The following is a 24,842-nucleotide window of genomic DNA, read 5'->3' on the forward strand; positions in this document are numbered from 1 at the left end:
CCGGACTTAACGCCGTGTTTTGCCATGTCACCAAAGCGAGAAAAAGCAAATATTTAATATTTATTTTCTCGAGTGGGAATCGAAGCTATAACCATTGCATCGATTTACAGTCACACCCTTGGGCCTGCGCACAGCAGCAGGCAGAGGGAACCTAGTGCTAAAACACTCCGTTCTCTGCTTTCCGCTGAATATTTCAATATTTCGGTATTGCGTGTTGAGTGGCGCAACTCAATCCCGGACTTATTTAAACATAATCGGTCGACCACAAAATATTTCTAATATAATTTAATGCATATAATAGTAGCGTGACAGCATAAATTACAATCGTTGTCAATATGAATGCTAATACCGTGTCGCGTTGTTAACATGCTGTTCCGCTAATTTAAATATTTTAATTACCAAAATCGAATGTTTTCGCGTCATGAGTGTTTGTACGTGTTATATTTGATGAGTAAATTGTTATTTTAGTGGATATTATGATCGTATTTCTGCTTTTGTTTTAAGTGAAAATAGGGCCTCGAAGATAAATATTATTATGGCGCAGTGGTAGCTCAAATGTCGAGAAATCATTTCTATATCTAATAACTAGCGGTGCCCGACGCGGCTTCGCCCGCTTGAATTATACGAATATTTATTAAATATATTTATGAAACTATTTTCAGTTTTCAATAGAGAGATGCGTTAAGCAAGTTCATTTTGGGTGACGTTTTATAACAACAAACTTTGCAAATCGTTGCTTAGCAACGCGACGGTTGTTATTAACATGACGGAATAAATTGCATGTCAAATTAATAAGTATTTTAATATATTGGTATATATCGAAAATATTACAAATATGAGAAAAAAAAGTATCCTATGTTCATCCCGAGACCCTCAAGTATCTCTATATGAGTATTTTATCACAATTAAATTAGCAGTTTGGCTCTGATTGCATAAAAGACAGACAGACAGACAGAGTTACTTTCGAATTTATAAAAATTAGATATGGATATAATAATATGAAAAATCTTTATTCAAATATTCATTGCTACTTCTTTTATATAGTCCTTCTATAAAATCTATTCAGACTGGCAAAGCTTGACAAATCATTAGTATATTTTCCGTTTATGTATATGGCTGTAATGAAGCAGTTAGCATTCATTAAAAATAATGAGATTATCCCGATTTCTTTCTGAATGACACTATTATAAAGGAAAATATAATGAGGATATCTCATTCAGAGTAGCCAATAAATAGGTAAGTTCAAAAGAAAATCATAATACCGACTTATCATGAAACTCAAATATTCAGTACTTGATGTCCCGCTTCTTATCGGGCTAGGTCATGGGAGAGGCGATTTTATTTTTTAAACCCGCGAGGTATTATTACTATGTTTTATAGTATTGTCGTGGAAAAGTTTTGAAGGTATACTAGAAATATTAATGTTTATCAAATCTGTGTGAAACAATACTATTGATTATTTTTATTTAATAGTTTATTTTAATTAATAAATGTTAATTTTAAAAACGAAAATAAACTTTAAACTCAGTATACAATTAACGTCATTAAGAGATGAGGTGTTCGATTTCTACACAAGGCAATGAATTAAAGTTTATACGTGTTTTCTTTCCTTTTTTTTTCTATATTATAGCAAAGTTGGTAGAAATAATAGTGTTAAATCCAGTCTTCGTTTTAGAAACTTTTAATCTTACCTCAAAATTACTGAACTGATTCTTCCGATAAAGCTTGGAGTGCTCTCAAGATGGAATAAAGAAAATTAAAATAAATCAGCTTCACGCTGTATTCCGCACACAGCAGAGTAGGCAGAGGGGAACATATTACTAAACCACCTCGATATGACTATTTGATCACGATAAATTCGTGGACAAACATGTAAACATATGTTCTTAAAAGTCATCGTACAAAATATTTGAAACTAGTTTTTTTATAATTTCCGCTTACGCGTCCGCGACCGCTGTCACACAAACCGCTTACTTAGGCCTTAAGCCTCTTTACTAGCTCTCGCATTCACAATTCGCAAGGTTGTTTGCGTCGCTATTATTCGATGTTTGCTCTTACTTTTGTCGTAATACACTCGTATGCACCCAGCGGAAGCTTTCTCCTGGTTTTCGTATGGACCTGTTACAAGTATTATGTTGTGATATTTTGAAAAAAAATCTATATAATTTGTTATATTTTTTTTATACTACATATTATAAATGGAACAATTGAAGTTATAAATTTGGGAAGTAGGTAGATGAGGGTGTGTAGCTCCTTCCTACACACCCTTAACGGTTCCACGGTTTTAAGAAAAGATATTTCAAAATAGCCACGGAATAGGAAAAAAATATTTTTTAATTTGACTTCTTAAAGTACACGTAAACAACGTTGCGGGCAATGACTAGAACTCTTGTAAATTATTGTCTACAAACTTATGAGAGTTCCATCCCCACTCCCCCCACACCACAAATATGACGGTGACACACAGTCGAGCTTACAGGCACAATTTAAACCCAAGCTCCACTACTGCCCCGCCTTTTTTATACTTTCACATTTTTTTTAAATATTATAAAATATATATTTCCAAGCGGATTGTTAACTACTACCATCTTGTGAAAACCAAAGAAATCGTGTTCATAAATAAAATCATATTTACAAGGGTTTTCTACTTACTACTTAAAAGGTATCAACAGATGTCGCTTTACCACAGAAGATTAACGAAATATATTACAGGTGGCATACCAGTTTCAATCTCGAAGTCTCGAAAAAATTAATATTAAAAAAAAAATCGCTCTGGTAACGAAGCAAAAAGGGCGTCGTTGAGTTCCGCTACTGAACTCGCAATGCCTCGAGAATTAGGCAGAAAATGGGATCGAAAGCTTCTTAAGGGAACTGATGGGAACGGGAACGGAGTGTCTTAACACTAGGCTCCCTCTGCCTACCTAGCTATGTGCAATGTACATCTAAAAGAACTATGTCCTACATTAAGGCTCTTTATATTATTTTTCCTCTGTCTTCTGCTTTTTTTTTTCTTTCAATTCTACGTTTAGTCATTAGTCCACTTTGATCAAAAAAAACTTTATTAGGATAACAAAATATACCCAACAAACACATAAAAATGAAACAACAATATTTAGAAGTATAAGTTATAATAAAAGTTCATATAAGTAAATTACAGCATTTCATAGATATATAAACTAGCACAGTGTTAGAAATATATTATATATGTGAGCATAGTTTTAAAGATACAAATGGCTTATTTTATTATTATTATTATTAATATATTTATTCATTTTTTTTATTATGCATCCAAAAATGAGAGTGAGTTTCGCACGAGTCATACATCAATTCTTCCCCTTAATTGTAGTATCACTCGTGATGGAATGATGACCTAATTACGTAAGATGTCATTAAAGGTTACATTTTATTAGGTATTATAATTTTTTCTACTGTTATATATTATCGCTTGTGCGTATTGCGATTTTATTTGGTCTAAGCTTCTTTGGTGCGACGAAGCCTTATCTAATATGTGTAAATTTCCCCGTTTTTACACATGTTTATATCTACTAAAGAATAGTTAACTAGAAGAAAACATAGTACGAAAAATTACTTAGGGTCGATTCACAACTCTCTCTCATAGAAATGGCTATTCTACATTCTCCGTTTGATTTACAGCTAGAATTAGAAAATCTTAAATTGAAAGCAAGATAGTTCAACTAATCTAATACCATCATTCCAAATCATAATTCAGAACACTCCCATACAGAGAGGTGGTCCCCGTAAATAAGTATATACTTCTAATTTACTCACTTATATGTGACCTAATTTAACACCTAAGGCTGGGATTCACAGATCTAGCATTCTTAAAGGATCAAAAGAAGATTTATTAGAAACGATGCGCTAATACTTACCTTTAATAATAGACTTTAAACTATCGATCTACGAAATGCCAAAAAGCGAATAATTATTGCCAAAAAAGCTAAAACTCCCCACTCAACTATTAAATCTTTACTTAACTATGAAAATCGTTGAATTAAGTGCTCTATACTTAATATTACAAAAAGTGTCTAACTTTTGAAACAAGAGTGATAAAACTGTATGTTAAACTGTTATACATCTATGTGTGTTTATATTAAAACCTGATCTGCTTAACAATATTATATTATATTATAATATATTATAGTATATGACAAATTTCACGCATTATAATATGTATTTAGAGGCACTTATCACGTGGCTGAATTATGAATAGTGCATATTATTGCTCTTAGCTAAACATCGAAGTTTATCACAAATATTGTAAGCTTGGACTGAACGCCGATTCGATAATATCGATATATTTGATCGATTTCATTTAGAGTATATAAGCGTTCGATCTTAAATATATTTGTATTATTAATTTTATTTTTGTCATATCTATGCATCCGGTGCACGTATTTCAACGGTAACGGATGTAGGTCCGGGCGCTGTTGGTGACCTTAGAGTGGCAGATCTGAGGGACGTCGCAGAATGCCCGCTGCTAGCTCTCGATCCTCGACGAGAACCTAAAAATCAAAAATTAATTAAGATCGTCATATTAAGAAATTTCTTACAACTTATCACAATGCATGCTATGTTCAAACACCTAGGTCGTCGTCATGCCAATAATTTCTATACATAATATAATTTTCACCTGTTCTAATATATCCTAAGTATCAAGCAACAACTAAGAAGTTACATCACCCATATCTAAATTAATTAAGCTTAATTATAAAATATTTACATTGTGTCGGATCTCCACTGATGCTTTAGGGGCATAGAATTTCACTATTAGTAGGTAGGTACTACAGAATTATCATAAAAAATCATTAACAAAAGTTATACATGCGTATTTCTGTTTCTCAAAGGTTATTTTTATTATTATTAATTTATAGTTCAAAAATTCAAAACAAAACATACTAAATTTCACAATTATTAAAAGCTACATTTTAAAAATTAAAAGCTTTATTTGAATCATTTCAATAAAAAGCATATTTTTTTGTCCAAACATGCGTTATAATTTATTAATTATTATTCCAATTTGAGCGTTGCAAACGAAGCAAAAATAAAATATATCCCAAATAACCTGAAGTTTTTCGGTGTAGCTGATGGCTTTGGTGAGGTCGTGCTGTTGATAGATGAAATAATGTATGAGTCACGTGACAGAGTTCAAATAGCAAAAATCATAGAAATCGTGAAGGCGAAGCGATTTTTAATTAATTAAAGACAGTGAGGAATAGTTTTAAAAGAAATAAAATTATAAAAAAATTAAAAATTGAGAGAGAACACAGAAGCATTTTAAATAACCATAGTGTTTGTTTAAAATTAATCAGAAAGAAGAAAAATTTCCTTGTAAGTTTCTTCATGTCGATGTTTAAAAGTAAACTAATTTTATTTGACACCCATAATCTTTTATATAAAATAAATCTACACATAAATCAAGCAAACTAATTACAACACATATTAAAAGACATGGACAAGACAACAACATAAATTAGAAATCATGACCGAAAATATAATGTATTGAATAAAAAGTCAAAACTACCAGGGCTTGGAGAGTGTGGTCTTAGTTCCTGTTGACTGGCTTGTCTTGATGGTGGACGCATGCTTACTCGGGAGCCGCGTCGATCCTAGAAAAATTGGTATAATAGCTATAGTGTCTGTTTTTGTTTTTGATTATATTTTTATCAAACCCTTTTTTTTCTTTTATTATTAATGTCTAAATATATAAGTTTTTTAGCTTCACGGTGTATTTATTCGGCAAGGAAAGCGTTCAGATCGTAGTAGTTCTTTAATTTCCCCGATTTTTCAAAGCATTACTTGTTGAGTAGCGGAGCTATATATCTAATACATTTATTTAATAAAACTAAGTTTTCGCATTTTCCGCAATTTCTCTTCTTTGGGATGTCAGAATTTTCTTTCAAATAATTTCAAACGCACTTATCATATACTAGCGGCCCGCTCGCGGTTTCACCCACGTGAACTATGTTATTATTAATTTCTGTCTCCATGACTACGTCCTAGTGACGTCTATGCAAAAGTCGAGACTCCTAGCATTTGTAGTAACGAAGTTTCACACAAACTTTCGACCCCAAAAACAACCCCTTAGAAGTCGAATATTGCAAACTCCCGTCTTAGCGAGCACATAGGTCTTATAAGTAACTCCTATGCAAAATTTGAGATTTCTAGCACATGTAGTTTCTGAGATTTCGTGATGAGTGAGTGACCTTTCGATTATATATATAGATGAGGAACATTTTTGAACTTAATAACCTAAAACAAGCACATAACAGATAAGACGTTATAAAAGATTTGAATTAAACATTTTAAAATCATTATATCAGAAGATTAAATTTTTTAAAATAGGACTAAAGCTTTCTTCTTTATCTGCAAATTCTCTACCTGTGAGTGAAGTAGTTTAGAATCTCTTAGCAGCGATACGTTCATCAATCGTGGGTTTGGTGTGTTAAAGATAGTACGGTTCTCTCTCCAGCGCGCTCTGAAAAAGGGAGTATAACAACTTAGTAGCCAAAAATTATTAATATCCTTTGATGATAAACGAATAGCGTGTTTTTATAACTGAAAAGGCTAATAAAAAATTTAGCTTTTACATTTAGATGTAAAATTTACCAAGTCGCATTATAATAGACTAGATTATAATTCAAGTTAAATTTCTACACACATATGTGTACAGTTATGATAACATGTCATATTTTTATTATTTTTTAAGCTTTACATATCTTCTGCTTATAGCGGGGTGAGAAAGATCTTAGTGCTAATATACTAAGTTTCTATACTTGGCCCCCAAATATGGCTTGGTGTCAAAATAATTCGTGTTTAATGGCGAAATCCAAAATCACCTTTTAGTTCAGAAAATACCGAATTTTCATGTTTCATTTTTTTATAGAAAATATTTTTCCTCTGCTTCACTAAATTGGATGTCTCAGAACTGTGAAGAACTCAAGAAATTCTGCAGCTTTTTTTTTCAAGTCAATGATTTAATGATTTACTCTTTATTTTTTTGACATTGACTTGAAAAAAGTCCATGATCCAACTATAAACCACACTATAACATAAATAATAAATCATAAATTAAAGTACTTACTTGCTAAACAAACGCAACACAACGCATATAATGACGAACATCAGAGCCATCCCCACCAACACGCCAATCATAGCCGGGTCGAGGGTCCTCGTGGATTCTTCCACTTGTTTCACCGCTGGAATTTATGATAATTTTTACTGTTTAATATGTATTTTACTATATTTAGTTTTTGCTTAGATATAACCTTAGTTTTTTTTACTTTACGCTCTATCCCTAATATAGCGGAGAAGACAGAGGGAACCTGGGAACCTAGTGCTAGGACAGTCCGTTAACATTAAGACATTTCCGAATCCCATTTTCCATCAAATTCTGGAAGTAGCGCGTGTTGAGTGGCGGAACTCAACACTGCGCTTTTGCCTCGTTTCCAAAGGGCAGATATGAAACTATTAAATAATTCATTTCCTTGAGAGGGAATCGAACCCACAAACTGTCGCATGCTTGTATCTATGCCACATTACGTGCCACGTCTGGCCTCACCTTAGTTCATATTAAAAATTAAAATTATATAGAAAATCACTATAAATACAATCATTGAAAATATTTTTTTCTTTTTTAAAAAGTAATAATAATAAGAAATATACTCCACACACCTTTACATACAACGCGGCCCTCGTCATTCAGGCCAGCAACCATTTCGTAGAGACAGACGCACCGCTCGTTCCTGCACTCCGTCTGAGGGACCACTTCCTCGCATTGTTGGTTAAAGGTGCATGTCTCGTTGATACCAGCCACTGTAAAGTAAAAAAAATGTATATTAATTAAGGATAAAATATGTTAAAAAAAATATTATCTACTATTAATTTATATTGTAAAGAAATTGTAGAAGCTGTCATGGTGGAGTAAGATAGCGTCTTACAGGGTACCTAATTGGAATAGTTGTAGATTAAATCTCCACTCGTTGAAAGATTTATATTTAAATTAATTTAATCTTTCACTGATGGGCTTTGAGAATGCTTGGTAAACGGAGTATAGTAACACTATGTTCGCCAATTCTCTAGGTTTTATACGGGATATTATATAAACTTAAAAAATTATCATATTTGCAATATTTTATTATTGTATATGGAAAGCATGTTTTAGTTAGATATCTACTCTACATAAAGAAAACTTAAAAAACGTTTATGTTATTTCCATTACTTTACATATTACCTTACATTCTACGAAATTAAATGGATTTACAAAATTAAATTCCAAAGAATTTTTCGTTACAGTAAAAGTATTCTTTTACACTGAACAACGTTAAAAACACTCTACAATTTAATTCACAAAACCTACCTCTTATCGACGAATGTTGGAATTTTTAATGGACTTTCACAATAACCCTTACGGTGTTACAGTCACGAGAACTCGTTATAAGTTTTTTCTTTGTTTTTATATGTTAATATTAATTTTTAAGTAAATATGACTTTTTGTAATGTTTTAATTATAATTAATTTATTAATAAAAAGTATCTATTTTAATTATAAATACACTAATTATTGGTCTTACCGCCATCAATTAACACTTAAATGTTATTAAATAGCCACAAAGATATAATTGATAAGCTCTTATTCTAATATCTATAACACAAGTTTTACCCAAGAAAGAATACTTAACATCATAGTTGAAAAAACAGCACATTTTTACCATAAAAAAATTTAAATTTTTACTCTTACTAGCATTTAGCATATTATATTTCAATCGATGAAAATGAGTCGGCGGGTGCATAATAGGTTCTCTTATTCCATAGGTTAAATACAATGTTAAAGTCTTAAGCTAAAAAATTCTTCAACTTTCGCCTGAATTTCCCTTGTTTTTAGTGGCAGAACTCAAACCCTTTGTTACGAGAATAGTGAAAATCCCTTCAAAATAGAGTTTTCAAAAATTTTCTAATTAAATTTCTGACAAATGTTAATTTAAATATGAAAATTTTATTAGTCAATTTGCTTAAAATACCTGTAAAAGCTGGGGCATACTAGTATTAATATAATTGAGGTCATTTCTATTTAGTGATCGACGTTAAAATAAATTAGCAATAAGGTTTTACCTTCCGGAAATGGAAATTTTACGGTTTCCAGATCTTACTTGTAGTATAAAATGTAATAATTATTGAAACACTTAAGACAAAATAATAATTATCGTTTGAATTTAGAAACAAATTATAACAGTAATGTCTATAATAGTATCTATAAGGGTGTAGTGGCGTAGCGGCACACCCTCTGCCTATAAACGTGATGGTTATGGGTTCGATTCCTACTCAACAGAATTCATTTAGTGGCTCTGGGAACAAGACGAAACGCAACATTTACCTCTGCCAAGCAACACAATCCCCACTACCTACCCAGTAATACTTACGAGTACGTAACTAACGATTTTCTTTTTTTAGTTTTAATAATAAATAAAATTTTAACATAGTAGCATACAGTTATTTTTTTAATATAGAAATACTTGTTCTATGTAAAAATGTATTTAATAATATATTTTATAATAATTATAATTAGATACTGGCATACTAATTATCATAGTGCAGTCTCACATGTACGTCACGTCGCGTCGGTTAGGACACGCGACGATCCATTTAGTACTTGCATTGATCTAATATTGTATGAATTTATGTTTTTATTTTTTTTGGCATTATAAAATAGCTTATTTCACCCTATTTCATCTCTCTCTCTCTCTCTCTCTCAAATCTCTATCAAGATATAGGACTTACCTGAAAAGTCACAATGATTGTGAATACAAATCATACTAAGAGTTAGACCATCGTAGGGTGGCTCAGCACCTGACTGTAAGCACGACGTAGTGGGTTCAATAGCCACTTGAGGAAATGACACCATTTAATACGCAATGTTAAGGAAATTGGGCGAAAATTGAGAAACAGAGAGTTCTCCACTATCCTCTAACACTACAGAGCAAAACTAAAAAAAAACTAAAAATTGTCCATAAAGTTATAATGTTAATTGATGATTGATTCAATATGTATAAGAATTTTAATTACAGACACACAAAGACACACAATTTTAATTAAAGACAGACAGATAAACAAAACCTTCCGCGTTTTTATTTCCTCTTTTGCATCTTATAAGGCAAAAGAACTTACGAAAAAAAAGAAATAGTAAATTAAAATTTAATAAGAAAGAAATCAAACAAAAAGATATAAACACAAAGAACCTTCTTATAAAATTAAAAGTCCAAAATGATTATTTTCTTTTACGAGCTACCTTTTGTTAGATTTGACAATCGTCGAATCAACATGAAGGGCTTTTATATTGCTCACCAACTAAAAGGACAGTAAAATATTTTATGAGAGCAAAAAGTATATTTTAAAATTTTACTACTCTTAAAACGTCATGACATAATATGATGGTTGTCAGTTCGATTAATAAGCACATACTCATAGAGATTTATTTGATTTGTAAAATATTTTCCTGATTTCAGGAACCCTATATAGTGTGTGTGATTATTAATTGCACTGTAAGCATATCTTCTTTACTAATAATATCGTTCATATGTTAGAGACGAGTCGTGGCTCAGGGGCACAAGCATGTGCCTATAAAAACGATAGGTAGTAGGTTCAATTTCCACTCGAGAAAAAAAATCCTTGCTCTGGTAACGAGGTAGAGCAAGGAGTTGTTCTATCTAGGAGAACCAAAAAACGAAATGGAAACGATTGCAATATAATAATTTATACGAATAAAATTGAAACACCACAATCGTTGAATTAATTTTGAATGTATTGCAACCATTTATTCTATTTCATTATATAGCTATTTTATTTAAAGCCTACGTGGCCTCGTCTGATGTAGTGTCAGTCCCCTTCCAGAGTAATTAATTATTTTCATTTTTTTTTCTGGCGTTGAATTCCGCAAATTTTATTGGAAAATGGAAAATGGAATGTCTTGATACTAGGTTATCGAAAACGTGAGAAATAGGGCAAAACTACTTTTGCTTTTGCTATATCTACTTCCGTAAAAAAAATATTAGAAAAAGAGCGATCTGTAATGTATAGGTATTTATAAATAGGACTTACCCGGTCAATGATAAAAGCCCATTAATTTACGTAGAGCTCGTTTAGTATTCAAAGGAAAAAGAATCAAACGACAAGATTGAAAGAAACCTTTCAAAGGTTATATAACAAAGTAATTGAATTTAATTCGTTTCATTTTACAAAGCAATTTTGTAGAGCGTTGTGGAGTATTTGAAATTTCCTGTGAAATATATATTTTTTATTGTTTTTTTATTAAACGTAGCTAAAGTAAGAATGGCCTAAAATAAAATGTTTAAAATAATTAATTTGAAATGTTCTGAATATATTAAAATTCAAAATCATCAATGTATGTATAATACCAAAATTTAATTTATAATATTGTTTGCTTGTTTATGTATATAAAACATTTGTTTTTAAATTTTATCATATCGTAAATAAAAAAAAAACATAGCTATTCGAACCAATCGATATATAACTTTGGATTACTTCGTATCGTAATAAAACAACAAAAAAAAATATTAAAAGTAACTAAAAATAAACTTAACTAATTCCTAAAATATTATTGTCTTTAATATATTTACGAAAAACTCTGTTCGTTTAAAAGCTTGGTGCAGCTTCAAATCTTGCTCCGTTACATTTTTGTAGGTAGACGTTTTCTAATAAAGTATTTTTCTTTCCTGAGTCCATAATATTTCCTAATTCCATGCTGTATAATATTCCATAATAGTTTAAAAATATTATCGTAGCATCATTATTTTATTTCATACAGTGCCAAATAAAAATAACCTCGCATAAATCATATTTGCTTGAAAATATTATATTATATATTTTTGTAAAATACTTAGTGGTTGAAAGGAGCTTTGCATCAAATGATTGACGATAAGTTCGCTGCAGAGTATCTTTTTAGCATATATATTACATATATTTAATACTTAAATACATTAAATGTGTACGATTTTTAGAATTTAAAAAAAGAACTTATAAAATGTTTTTTCTTAGAAACCATATAAAAAACTGTAAAAAAAACGTATAAAAAGTGGAACTTTTTAATCCTTGATGTGGAATACCTCTTTAAAAGTGTGATAATATTTTATGGGGACATTTTGACGCAGCGGCGCAGTTCCTGACGTAAGCGTGATGGTTATGAGTTCGATTTCCACAAGAGGGAAATATAAAATTTTCTTCCGTTTAATTTCTTCGTTTTGCTGTGAAGACAAATTTACGGGATTGAGTCGTGAATGGGAATCGAACCCTTTAACTCTATCTTCCCTTATATCTTTTATATCTTCCTTACTTTTCCCACATTTGTTGAGGTGGTTAGTGACAGTGTACTCCGGGTGGCAGCGGCAAGTCTTCTGTACGGGATCACACACCGAGTTGGCGAACCCACAGTCCGTTATGGTAGAGCACTTGTCCCCATACATCATTGGGCCGCGTTTCGATGGATCTAGTGAGGAAAATAAATTTATATTAAAATTTAGATATTTGTACTTAAGGATATTTTTTGTAATAATAAATTAAAATATTATTAAATTTAATGTGAAATATTGACATAAAAATGTGTATTTTTCAATTAATTCTCTCTGCCTAACCTAATATATGCGGGATACAGCGTGTTGCAAAAAAAAGATAGTTGATTTTGACGTGAAAGTGGAGTAAACATCCATCCTTGTCAACCTTCATAATATTATAGTAGGATGTACAATTTTTATTAAGATTAAACCATAACAGAGTACTAAAACACTGCATTTTCACTCAATCGTTTTCCAATTCGTTATTCCCAGTACATTTTCTATTCAAGTTAGATAAAACCACAGCTACAGTTACTTATATATACCTACACATATATATATTTGAATTTAAACGTATGCGGACCAACTTTGGTTTTAACTTTGCCGTCATTTCGTTCATTTAGAAGGATTTTCAAGGGTTTTTCCTTTTGTTTCTATTACCTTTGAAATATACTAGTGACAACTGAATTTTTGAGTTTAGTTCGATTATGTTAATATAATAGAAATAAGAAGCGCGGCGTTAAGTTCCGTCACTCAACACGCAATATCTCCAGAAATCAGCAAAAAATTGAGAACGGAGCATCTCAACACTAGGTTCCCTCTGCCTACTCGGGATACAATCTAAAACTAAAAAAATATAAAATATTCCAATATACTTACCAAAAGCAGCGGTAGTGGTCTCGAGCTCAGCGCGGCAAGGCCCGAGCGCTAGAAGCGCGGCGAGCGCGAGCGCGGCCCGCCCCGAGCGCTCGGCCCGCATTGTGCTGACCCCTCCGTCACATACCACACAACTGCCTGAGAAGGGGAAAAGGTAATTTAGACATTTTTTATAGTTTTAAATTAAAATCCTTAACTGGATTTTCCAGTTTCTACTGCCAGCGGAGCGGACTCATTAAGGACTACGTTGAACTCGTGCACAACTGCACGCTTGTATTTTCACCAATAAATAGTCAGGCGAAAAAGACCGGAACCGGTCAAAAGCCGGTTAGCTGTAGATAGATAGATAGATAAAACTCTTTATTGCATACATAAACAAACACATAACTAAATAGTAAAACAAAAGACATATAGTAGTATACAAAGGCGACCTTATCACTATTAGTGATCTCTTACAGGTAACCTTAACTAACATAAACTTACGATAGAGCAGGATATATCGGTAGTGCATAAGTAATTAAGAGCGATATGAATACCAATAGATAACAAAATATTTTTTTTATATATTATACATAGACGATACTTATATTACATATACAAATTATAAAATATACAAAAGGGTACATATAATAATTATACATGTTAGATAATTAATAAAATACACATATTTTATATATACGAGTATATACACACAATATACATATAAATAATAAATACAAACATATATACATATATTTTTAGCTGGATGATACTACTTTTTTTCATACCATACCGCGGCGTTGTATTTCGCCATTAATCACGCAATGTCTCGAAAATCAAGGCAAACGGAGAGTTTTTACACAAGGTACCCTCTGTCTACTCTATTATATGCGGAATACAGCTTCAAATTTTAAATTCACCATATAGTATAAGTAAAACAACATTTTATTTTACGATATACCATGAAAGTTTTTCTTGAGTGTAGTACTGAGAGCGATTCAATTTTCTCAATGACACCCGTTCCGCAGTTATTAGCTTCGCCCTTTCAATATTTAAACGTTTTTCATGATATACCTACATATTTTCTATATAAAAATAGTAAATAGAACTTGTAATAATTAAATTCGTCTTCAATTAAATTGTGCCTCCTTTATATCAGCTTGAAGTTGTGTCTCGAACATAGCAGGGTAGGCAGAGGTAACCCAAGAAGAGAGAGAGTGTTAAGACACTCAGGTCTCCATTTTTCGCCAAATTCTGAAGGCATTGCGCGTTGAGTAGCAGAACTCAGCGCTGCGCATTCCCTCAATACCAGGGCAAAGAAATGAAAAGATAAATCAAAATAAACATTTCATTACCTCGAGTGTGAATCGAACCGACAACCAGTCGCTTTTAGAGTTAAGCACTTGTGCCGCTACACCTGGATTTGCTCCAAAATAACTAATAACCTTCCATCAATATTAGAATGTCTAAATCAATTAATTAATAAACCAAATCCAAATGTTATCGGGTTAGAATTAGCGAGCGACCGGCGGCCGTCACATCAGCTTATATAAAGCAGCCAATCTGGCTGATTAAACCTTTGACCACGATATATTATGTATTGTATAGATTTATATGTAACGTTATATAACATTTATATTACATTGGTAATATATATGTATTTTAAATATATTTATGAACTATATGTATATATATTTAAATAAATACTTATGGACTTAGGATGTGACTGTAAACGCGATGACTGTGGGTTCGGTTCCAACTGGAGAAAATTGTTTTTTTAATATTTTCATTTTTTTACTCTGGTAACCAGGCAAAAGCACGAGAGAGAGCAAGAGCGGTGAGGTCCGCCACTCAACATGAACTGCGTCAGGATTCGGTGGAAAGAGAGAAATGGAAATGTCTTAATGGGAACATGGGTTCCCTTTGATTACCATGCTATGAGCGGGAAGCTAAAAAAAATCTCTTAAGTGAAGCTAAAAAAAATTCTTTAACAGCGATATACAGACACTGCGAGGTTTCTAGCTGGCAATAATAAAAAATATGACATTAAAATATTTATTTTTATAGATAAAAATATTATTTAATTTTTCTTCTTATACCATTTTTATCTATTGAAGTTTATACGATTACTCAGATTTTATATTAACAATGAAGCCGTATATCTATAAAAGGAAACCTTAAAAGGTTTGATCGATGATGCACTTTATAATCTCAACCCGATGCTGTTGTTCTATTTAAAGAACAGTGTAAAATAACATTGATTTTGTATTACACTTAATAAAATAATAGTAGTAGCCACCATGGCGCAGTGGAACAGGGTCATCTTGTTCTACTGTGAAAGTGGATTCGATTTTCACTTGAGGAAAATCAATTATTTTCAATTTCTTCTCTGACAAGGTTGCGTTAAGTTATTTTAAAAGGCTATATTTTAGATTAACAGAATATACACAAAAATATATTCGTATGAAAATAATATTTTTTCGAAGATTTCGTACGGCGATATCTTGAATTTAGACAAGTTGATAGCGGAGTGTCTTAACGTTTAATTTTTTTTTGGATGACAGGTTAAGCAGAGGAAACTTATTTTCAGGGCTTTTAATGGTAACAGGTTGTGGGTTTGATTCCCACTCGAGTAAATGAAATATTTATTATTTTTCTTTTCTAGCACTGTTAACTCGTTAACAGTGCTGTAACGTTAACTTTGCCTCGGCAAAGCACGGCGTTGAGTTCGGCCAGTTAACACACAATACCTCTCATATAATTTGGCGAAAAGTGGGGAACGAAAATGTGTTAATAGGAATGGAGTATCTTATCTTTAAAAGAGTAGGTAAACAAAGAATGGACTGTCTTAACCTAAGTTCTTTCACCTGCTAATTGAAATGCGTATAGTAAAATAAAGGTGTTCCCCTGTTGATTTACCGGTGTAAACCACGCTATAGTTCTAACAAAAATTGTCGCTATATTCAAATATAATTCTTAACAATCAACAACGAGAATTATTATTTTCTTATCCGACAGATTATGGGTTCGATTCCTACTTGAGGAAATGAAATATTTAACATTCTCATTTTCTTCGCTCTGGCGTTAAGGCAATACGCAGCGTTGAATTCCGCCACTCTACGATTCAAGAATTCGGCGGGAATTAGTTAATGGAAGTGTTAAAAAGGAGAGAAATGCCTTTACGCTAGGTTCCTCTGTCTAGCATGAAGCTAAAAAAGAATTAACTACTCTAACTCTGTAAGAAATATTGGCTAGAAAGAACTAATACAATATAATATTAGATAGTATTGTACGAAATTTACAACCAACTTTGAGGTTTGGTCAGTTCAAGCCTTAGCAATAATTATTCACGCATCCCAGAGGACTGCAGCTTGACCCACTTTCTCTTTATTTGAAAATTTAAATTAATTTAGTACTAATACTACTACGACACTAGTTTCTAAAAACTAGTGTAGTACTTCAAACTAAGAGAAAATTATAATATTGTAATCCATATATAGGTAAATATGGAATTAAGTTTAGTAAAACAATTAAGGAGACTATCAAAAGTACGTTTTCATTGATAATTTTACGTTGTTTTTAACACTAGAAGTGCCGAAGATTGATACCCCCCTTGAACCGCCGTCGTGACAAATTTGTCCCATTCTACTTATTACGTTGATTGTTGGTATAATACAAAAAAAATATTATTAAAATAATTCGTAAAATATGTAGACCATATTTAATAATCAATTCTTATTCTTTTACAAACATAAAAGTACCAAAAAATAAAACACAAAAAAAGAATCAAATATTTCTAATACGTTCTAAGGGCGTGACAACTAACTGAATAACTCTTACAAAATTATAAGTTATTGAAATTAGTTAATATTATTATTAGGCCAAGTAATGCATTAATATATTCTTCATCAGTGATACATCACAGATGATTTATAACATTGCGTGGTAATGCCTCCAGAATTCGGCGGAAAATGCCAGCGGAGTGCATAGCACTAGGTTCCCAGGTTCCCTCTACCTACCCTACAATTGCCCACATTTGGTATCAAGTGTTTTTCTGAAATTCAAGCCTAGCTTAGTCATCCTTTCATCTGATACCTCACTTGGACTAGCGGCAAAATTTAGTATTGACACCAATTTTACCCCACTTTTCAGGCTATTATTTTTAAAGATTTATTCATAAATTTATAGTTTTCAGATTTTTTCCTGTACTAGTACTACATGTAGATGCTAGCTGCCAAATTTCATAATTCTAAGTTAACTGAAAGTACCTTATTAATTTGATTCCTTTTATAGTGTCGAAATACATGTTTTTTACTATATAAATAGTCATATCTTTTTTTAAGGGCGCTTTTTCAGAAAATCAAGGGACTGCAGTTCGTCATATAGTTCATATTCATATACTGATATGAATATCAACTCGATTTCTCCAAGCATTCCTGAGATAAAGGCACAGACAGACGGATGGACACAAAAATGATCTTATAAGGGTTTTTTTTCCTTAAAAGCTACAGAACCCTAAAAACTTAGGCATTGACTGCTAAACCTACTATTAAATTTTTTTCCGCCCCCGCATTGCCCTTTCCCCTCCATTTTCCATGAAAATATGTCAAACTATATCCTCAAATAATAAAATAATAATGGCGGGACAAAAATGACCCAGCGGCAGTTCTAGGTAAATCTAATTTTTTTTCAAAAAGTATGACTGCTATAAAATTATTTATATTTTTAATTAAATAAAGGTGTAAAATTGGTAATAGTAAAAAAAATTCATCTACATAAATTAACAAATAAAAAAGTTATATACAATCAACCTTGCGTTTGGGTCAAAAATGGGACGGCGGCGCTTCTAGTGTTAAGCTTCATTTATGAACACTTCAACCAGGTTTTTTGATAATTATATACGAAAATTATGATTTTTTTGGCCTATAGGCCAAGACAGCCGAGGAAAATTTATAAGATTTCCTCGATTGTTTTTTCTACTGTGTAAATATCATATGTGCTAAACTTTACAAAGTACTAAAGTTCTGTATAAAAAAAAAGTATGATATGTATATATGATATGATTAGAATCCAGAGATTCTGGAATCCAAATCTAGACATTTGTGAAAGTAGCCAGCAAAACAATATCTTATTCATAATAATGTAATTACCATAAATATATAAATAACTTCATATATCCGAGTAGCAGGGCACAGTAAACCTGTGTTGAGACTCTCTGTTCTTTATTTTCCACTTAGTTTCCAAGATGTTGTGTGGCGATATTGCACTTGTTTCCAGAGCAAAATAACGAAAATAATTCGCTCCAAAGATTTATAATAATTTAATTATCATAGATAATATGTATGTACATAATATAGCAAATATTTCCACTATTCTACTACAGTATAAACAAACTGAAACTATTAAAAATAAAATATTCAAGCCACGGATTACATTTCCACTATTCCACGCTTTATTTAAAATGAAAATGCTAAACAAGTTAATATTTAAATCCTTTTACCGCACCTAAATACAAAATGGGTTCAAAGAATATAGAAATAAGAGGATTAAAGTATAACTTTATATAACTTTTTTTTTTTTTTAGGTCTTTGAAAAGTAGTTAAATAAATAATTTAACGTAACAGGACGCGAACTCGCGATTTTTGGAAGCCGTCCAAACGTTCTGATCATTTTTGAAAGTATCCTAATTGGAAAGCTTGGACGATTTTTAAGAGGCGCGGATTTCAGTCTCTCATGTTCAAATTTTCATACGTTTTCTAACAAATATTGTTCTACCCTTAGTGTGTCTTGCTACAGTTAAAATTGTATATATGTTCTAAGAAATATATTTATTTGTATTTGGTATTAAATAACATTTTAAATCCCCTTTAAGGACAGTCATAGCGCAGGGGCACAAGTGCGTAACTATAAACGCGACTGGTTGTAGGTTCGATCCCCGCTCAAATGGAACATTATTTAAATGTATATTTTGAATTTTTCGCTCTGGTGTCATGGTAAAGCGCAGCGTTAAGTTCCGTCACTCAAAACATAATGTCTCTATATTTCGGCTTAACACTAGGTTCTTTCTGCCTATACTGCTGTGAAGGCGCGAAATACGGCGTGAAGTTAATTTTAACATTTTATATATTAAAAAACAGTGATCCTAGTGACAGTTTATTATTTAAGAAAAAAGAAAGAAAAGAAAGAATGAAAAGATAATCCTTACAAGTGACAATAAAGAAGCGACGAAGAAATAAAAGAACAAAGCGAGTTTTATCGAGATTTGTTGTTCGTGAAAGACTAAATCTTAGAATCCGTACGGGCATTCTGTCTACAAAACTTTATTTGGTTCACTAAATCGCTATTTTAGTATTGATTAAAATGTTTCAATGTATAAAAAATATAGAAGCCGAATATATATATATTTATTCCTCTGCCCTGGTGCAAAAAGTGAAGGACGGATTAAGTATCGTAACACTAACTTTTCTCTGTCTACTTTAATATATGTATGTGAAATACATCGTGAAGCTATTCATTTTGTTTTTTAATAATCTATATATATAAAAGGACTTGTCCAGGTAAGACGCACGTGTTAGAATCATGATAGTAGATAATATAAATAGAGATAAAATACAATAATTGTCTGAATGAATTATAGGATTGTCGTATCGATCAAACATCAGAAGCGGTTGGTAGCTGTAAGTAATGTTATCTACCTTTTAAATGATCTGAAGCTTGGAGCAGTGCCGTGGACTTGTAACCACAATTGTAGGCTTAAGGGATCCCTTTACGTTATAACAACACTCGCCTTTCACTGCTCCAGCTACTGGGCTAATTCATAAACTATTTATACTGATAAATACATATAACTTACCTGTACTATACGTACCACATTTGCAATTACAATAATAGTTGATTCACTGAACATTATAATAATGATAAATCTTGTAACATTTATAATAAAGATCGCCGAGGATATATAATACATTTTCAATAATCCTATAAGTCAAATATTATCGTAACTCCATTGTTTTATATCACCAGCCAGCAAATCATAGGCAGATGTATCAAACTACAAATCCTAGACAAGTGTCCATTATCAATTATAAAATATTATTTATTGTAATTATCATATATGTATTATTTATTATTTAATTACCATTTACTTTATAAATCTATTAAATATAATCATAATTCTATAGTAATCCATTACTTAACTACCAAATCATAGATGGATATTTTAAACGCCAAATCAATGACAAGTGTCAAATGTCAATTACAAACATTATTTATGATAACAATCATATATGTATTATTTATTATTTAATTATCATTAATTCTATAAGCCTAACACACGCACAGCCGTAACTGCATCAGCAGTTACGGCTGTGCGTGCGTCTACCATCAGGTAGAAACGTGAAATTTGGACAGATGTTTACTTTCGTAATCTGGACATCCATTAAGAAGGGATTTTAGAAAATTTTAACCCTAAAGGGGCGAAGTAGGGGTTGAAAGTTTGTATGGGAAAAAAAATAAATCAGCACCTATTTTTATAAAATTTTAAATTTAGATTTTTAAAAGTATTTAATTGAACACGTGTTTCATCGTTTTCTAGAATTCTTCCCCTAAGGGTGCAAATAAGGGGTTGAAAGTTTGTATGGAAAAATCTTTAAATCGCCACCGATTGTTATAAAATTTGAAATTTAAACCCTTAAAAATATTTCATTGGACACACGTTTCATGGTTTTCTAGAATTCATCCCCTAAGGGTGCAAATAAGGGGTTGAAAGTTTGTATGGAAAAATCTTTAAATCGCCAACGATTTTTATAAAATTTGAAATTTAGACTTAAAAATATTTCATTGAACACATGTTTCGTGGTTTATTAGAATTCACCCCTAAATAAGTAAGCGAAGCTGCGCGCGTATTAAGATAGTAAGCAAAATGTATTAGGAGGACAGTTGCTATTTGCCATTCTGTACATAACTTAATTTAGTAATTGAAATAAAAAATCTGTTGTTTTAAATCTCCTTAAGCCAAGAAAAATCTCCTTTAAGCACTATTATAAAGACGACATGTACTTTCAAGGTAAAAAAATCTAAATAGGAACGGAGTGTTTTAACACTAGGTTCCCTCTGCCTATCCAGCGGGATATAGTGTGAAGCTAATAAAGAAAAAAAGCATGTAGGTAACGTATGTATAATTTGTATTATGTTATCCATTTCCAATATCTTTATAATCTGCAATCTCTAATTTCCTATCTTAGGTCCACGCTTCCAAATTGACTTGTAAACTTTTGTAATTACATTAATTTAGTTGGCCTTATATAAAATGCAATAGATACGCTATTTACAACAATGTCTGTGTGGACGTTTTTTAGCCTCACCCTGTATGTATCCTGCAGATTTTGGAATCCTGGGAACCTAGTGTTAAGATACTCTGTTCCCAATGATCACTTCCGTTCCTCACTCTCCGCCAAATTCTCTAGGCATTGTGTGTTTATCTCCTTACCGGAGTGAGGGGAACGGAAGTGTCTTAATGAGAATAGTGTCTATTATTACTTGCGGGATACAGATAAATCTAAAAAGAAATCTCCCTTATTTAGCAGGGTAGGAAGAGAGAACCTAATGTCAAAAAACTCAACTTTTGACCTAAAGTCACTAAATTCGTTAAGTTTATTATGAACCAAACCAAAGAAAATAACTAGTTAAGCTTTCCAATAGGTATAAGATCAAGGGCCTATATTGGCTTATCAAGTGATCCAGTTTATCTTTGTAATACCAATATCCGCTGTATCAAAGTTTACTGAACTTTGTTTAAAAGTTAAATAAAGAGTCGCGCTCAGTATATCAAATTTCATTTTGTATTTTTCTCTTTTTATATTATAAGAAAGTAAATTTACGTTTAAGTTTTTTTTTATATTCTCGTTTGTTTTAACCTCACGCTGTATTCCGCATATATCAGGGTAAGCGAAGGGAACCTTCGGGCCCATTAAGGACTACGTTGAACTGGCAAGAGTAAGCTACATACTTTTATTTTCACCAACAAGTAGTCGGGCGGAAAAAACCTGGCGTGCAGAAAAAAATAAAATGAACTAGTCAATTCTAAGGACAGGAGTTAAGTAATTACAAAATACAAAACTCTTTGGTGGTAGAAATATAAACCTATATTATTTTTTCTTTCGCGGTGGAACCGAGTTTTATTCCTGATATAGCTAGAGAGAACGGTTTTGCTTATTCCTCTGTCATCAACGTCTTCATATATGTACCTCTTCCTCCTCCAGGACAGGTCATCTTTTTATCAATGCAGCTAAAGCACCATTATTTCCGTTACAGCTTTATGCTATTTGATATCCATTTTATATCTTATTTGTCTACTAAGCATATGTCTGATAGACCATTACCAATTCTATTAACTTTTCAATATATATTTTTTAATGTTATTTTAACCAACAATCCTACATCTAAATATATTTTAACGTGATAATTTATTTTTATTGAATGTATGAATGGAAGTCGACTTCACTTAGCAAATGATAAAGCGATGAGTGATTTTTAATATTTTTCTTACAAGGAACCCGACGTCGACGTCGACGGCGCGTCGCGTCGTTCCACGTTATTGAGTCATCAATCATTGCGTAATTGACAAAAATGTACAAGTTTTCTTGAAAAATTTTTGATAATCAAATTCAATTTATACTTTCTTTATATGTATATGTTTATAGCTAGTGTTGGAAATGATAGCATAGCGATGAGAAAGTTATGGGTTCAAATACAACAAAGAAATTACTTGTTTTTTATTGATTTACGTTTACGTTATGGTACGTTTTCACAAGGCGAGAAAATAGTTCATTCCATAAATATAATAGTATTAAGCGTGAATAATTGTGAAAGTAATTAATTACTCTTGATTTGAAACCTAGCAGCTTAACAAAAATACGCCTAGTTTTTTGTGTAAAAGGTGTATATTTTGTTATTTAAAAAAATAAAAATTTACAATTTACATATACAGGTCGTGGTGCCTGCAGTAAAGGCCACATGGCGCTAAAAAGAAACATCAAAATCAGTTCATCTAGTCAACATTTCTGAGGTCAAATTGATAACCTCCTTTTACAGAAGTCGGATAAAAAATCAGTTAAATAAGGCAACAAGGTGGAAACGAACTGTATGAAAGGTACAAGTTAGTTCGTACGATCAAATTGTGCTAGTAACTTACGATTCGTTATAATTAAAACGTGCGTGTGTCACGCTCGGGAAACCCAAACTGTAGGTACAGCTAATCAATGCAGGGGACATGGAAAACGAAGGTAGGCTTGTGTTGTGAATGCATCATATTTATTAGTTTTTAACTAAATTTGGAGGCCATATTTTCAATTCCTCGCTCTGGTAAAGTGGACGTTGGGTTATATTAAATACTAGCGGCCCGTCCGCGACTTCGCCTGCGTGAACTACGTTATTATTAATTTCTGTCTCCATGAGTACCTACGTCCTATAAGTGACGTCCATGCAAAATTTGAGACTCCTAGCATTTGTAGTAACGAAGATTCATACTAACTTTCAACCCCAAAAACAATCCCTTAGAAGTCGAATAGTGCGTAAATTCCCGTCTTAGCGTGCTCGCCCAGGCGGGAAGGCTAGGTGCTCCTACGTCCTATAAATAACTCCCATGCAAAGTTTCAGATTCCTAGTAGTTTCTGAGATTTCGTGATGAGTGAGTGACCTTTCGATTTTATATATATAGATTTCATTTCCCCGAATAAGAATCGAACCTACTACCGTCGCGTTTACAGTCACACTAGTGCGCTACGACAGCCTTAACAACAATTTCTAAATCTCTAAATATTACCTACTAGTAAGGTAAGGTATTAGGTAAAGCTCAGGTCAGCTTTACTAGAACAAAAGCTCCACTATAAGTTTCTTTAACAAAGGTAAATACCGCAATGGTAAGGGTAAATAAAATACTATGCTTTATATTCCATTGTCGCAGTTCTACAGTTGTTGATTCATTTCTCTTTCTAGTTTCTTGTATTATTTAAGTTGTTCAAAAGTTATTTTTGCAGGTCGGTACAATTCGTGATTCATTGTTTTGTTTGTAATTTCATGTTGTTATTTTTGTATTAGTATTTCAACACGTATAGAATATAATTATTTTGATATAAAAGAAAATTTACTTTATTATAGCGATATCTGTGCAATCAATAGCAGGATAGGCGCATTTTTTTCAGGTTCACGGTACAATCCGTATGTAAGGGTGGGTATAAACTAGAAACTCCAATTTCCACTTTCCGCCAAGTTCTGGAGACATCACGTGTTGAGTGAAGAAACTCAACGCCCCGCTTTGCCTCGACACCAGAATGAAAATATTAAATATTTCATTTTCTCGTGTGGGAATCGAACCAACAACCTGTCGTGCTTACAGCCACACTCTTGTGCCCTTGCGCGATGACGTCAATATATTAAACATTTTTAATATAGACAGACAAATAAAATATTATTTTAAATGACAAAGGTCTAAATATGAATGATAAAAATAGAATTCTCTTACGTAGCTTCAGAACAAAAGATGTTATAACACAGTACTTAGAGAGTCAACAATTTGTCTCATATTCTAACAACGTGTTGGCTACGTTCACGTAAATCCAAATCCACG

General features: G+C 32.0%; 1 protein-coding gene across 4 annotated transcripts in view; it reads right to left on the reverse strand.

Annotated features, from left to right (window-relative positions):
* Positions 1-3,111: 3,111 nt before the first annotated feature.
* jus (EB domain-containing julius seizure protein) overlaps positions 3,112-24,842 on the reverse strand; it is a 63,067-nt gene continuing 41,336 nt past the window's right edge. Inside the window, exons 2-10 of one of the 4 annotated variants that reach the window (XM_085186362.1) lie at positions 13,241-13,375; positions 12,364-12,516; positions 7,693-7,833; positions 7,103-7,217; positions 6,400-6,496; positions 5,543-5,627; positions 5,084-5,125; positions 4,742-4,764; positions 3,112-4,523 (exon numbers count right to left, since the gene is read on the reverse strand). In XM_085186362.1, coding sequence (XP_085042488.1) covers positions 4,458-4,523; positions 4,742-4,764; positions 5,084-5,125; positions 5,543-5,627; positions 6,400-6,496; positions 7,103-7,217; positions 7,693-7,833; positions 12,364-12,516; positions 13,241-13,340 — 822 coding nt within the window. In that variant the 5' untranslated portion in view covers positions 13,341-13,375 and the 3' untranslated portion in view covers positions 3,112-4,457. The remainder of the gene's footprint in view (positions 4,524-4,741; positions 4,765-5,083; positions 5,126-5,542; positions 5,628-6,399; positions 6,497-7,102; positions 7,218-7,692; positions 7,834-12,363; positions 12,517-13,240; positions 13,376-24,842) is intronic. The other 3 variants (XM_085186364.1, XM_085186361.1, XM_085186363.1) reach the window with 3 other exon arrangements.

This window comes from Heliconius melpomene, chromosome 6 (assembly GCF_056956725.1).
Source record: "Heliconius melpomene rosina isolate 202511_hmr_F chromosome 6, ASM5695672v1, whole genome shotgun sequence".
Classification (NCBI taxonomy): domain Eukaryota; kingdom Metazoa; phylum Arthropoda; class Insecta; order Lepidoptera; family Nymphalidae; genus Heliconius; species Heliconius melpomene.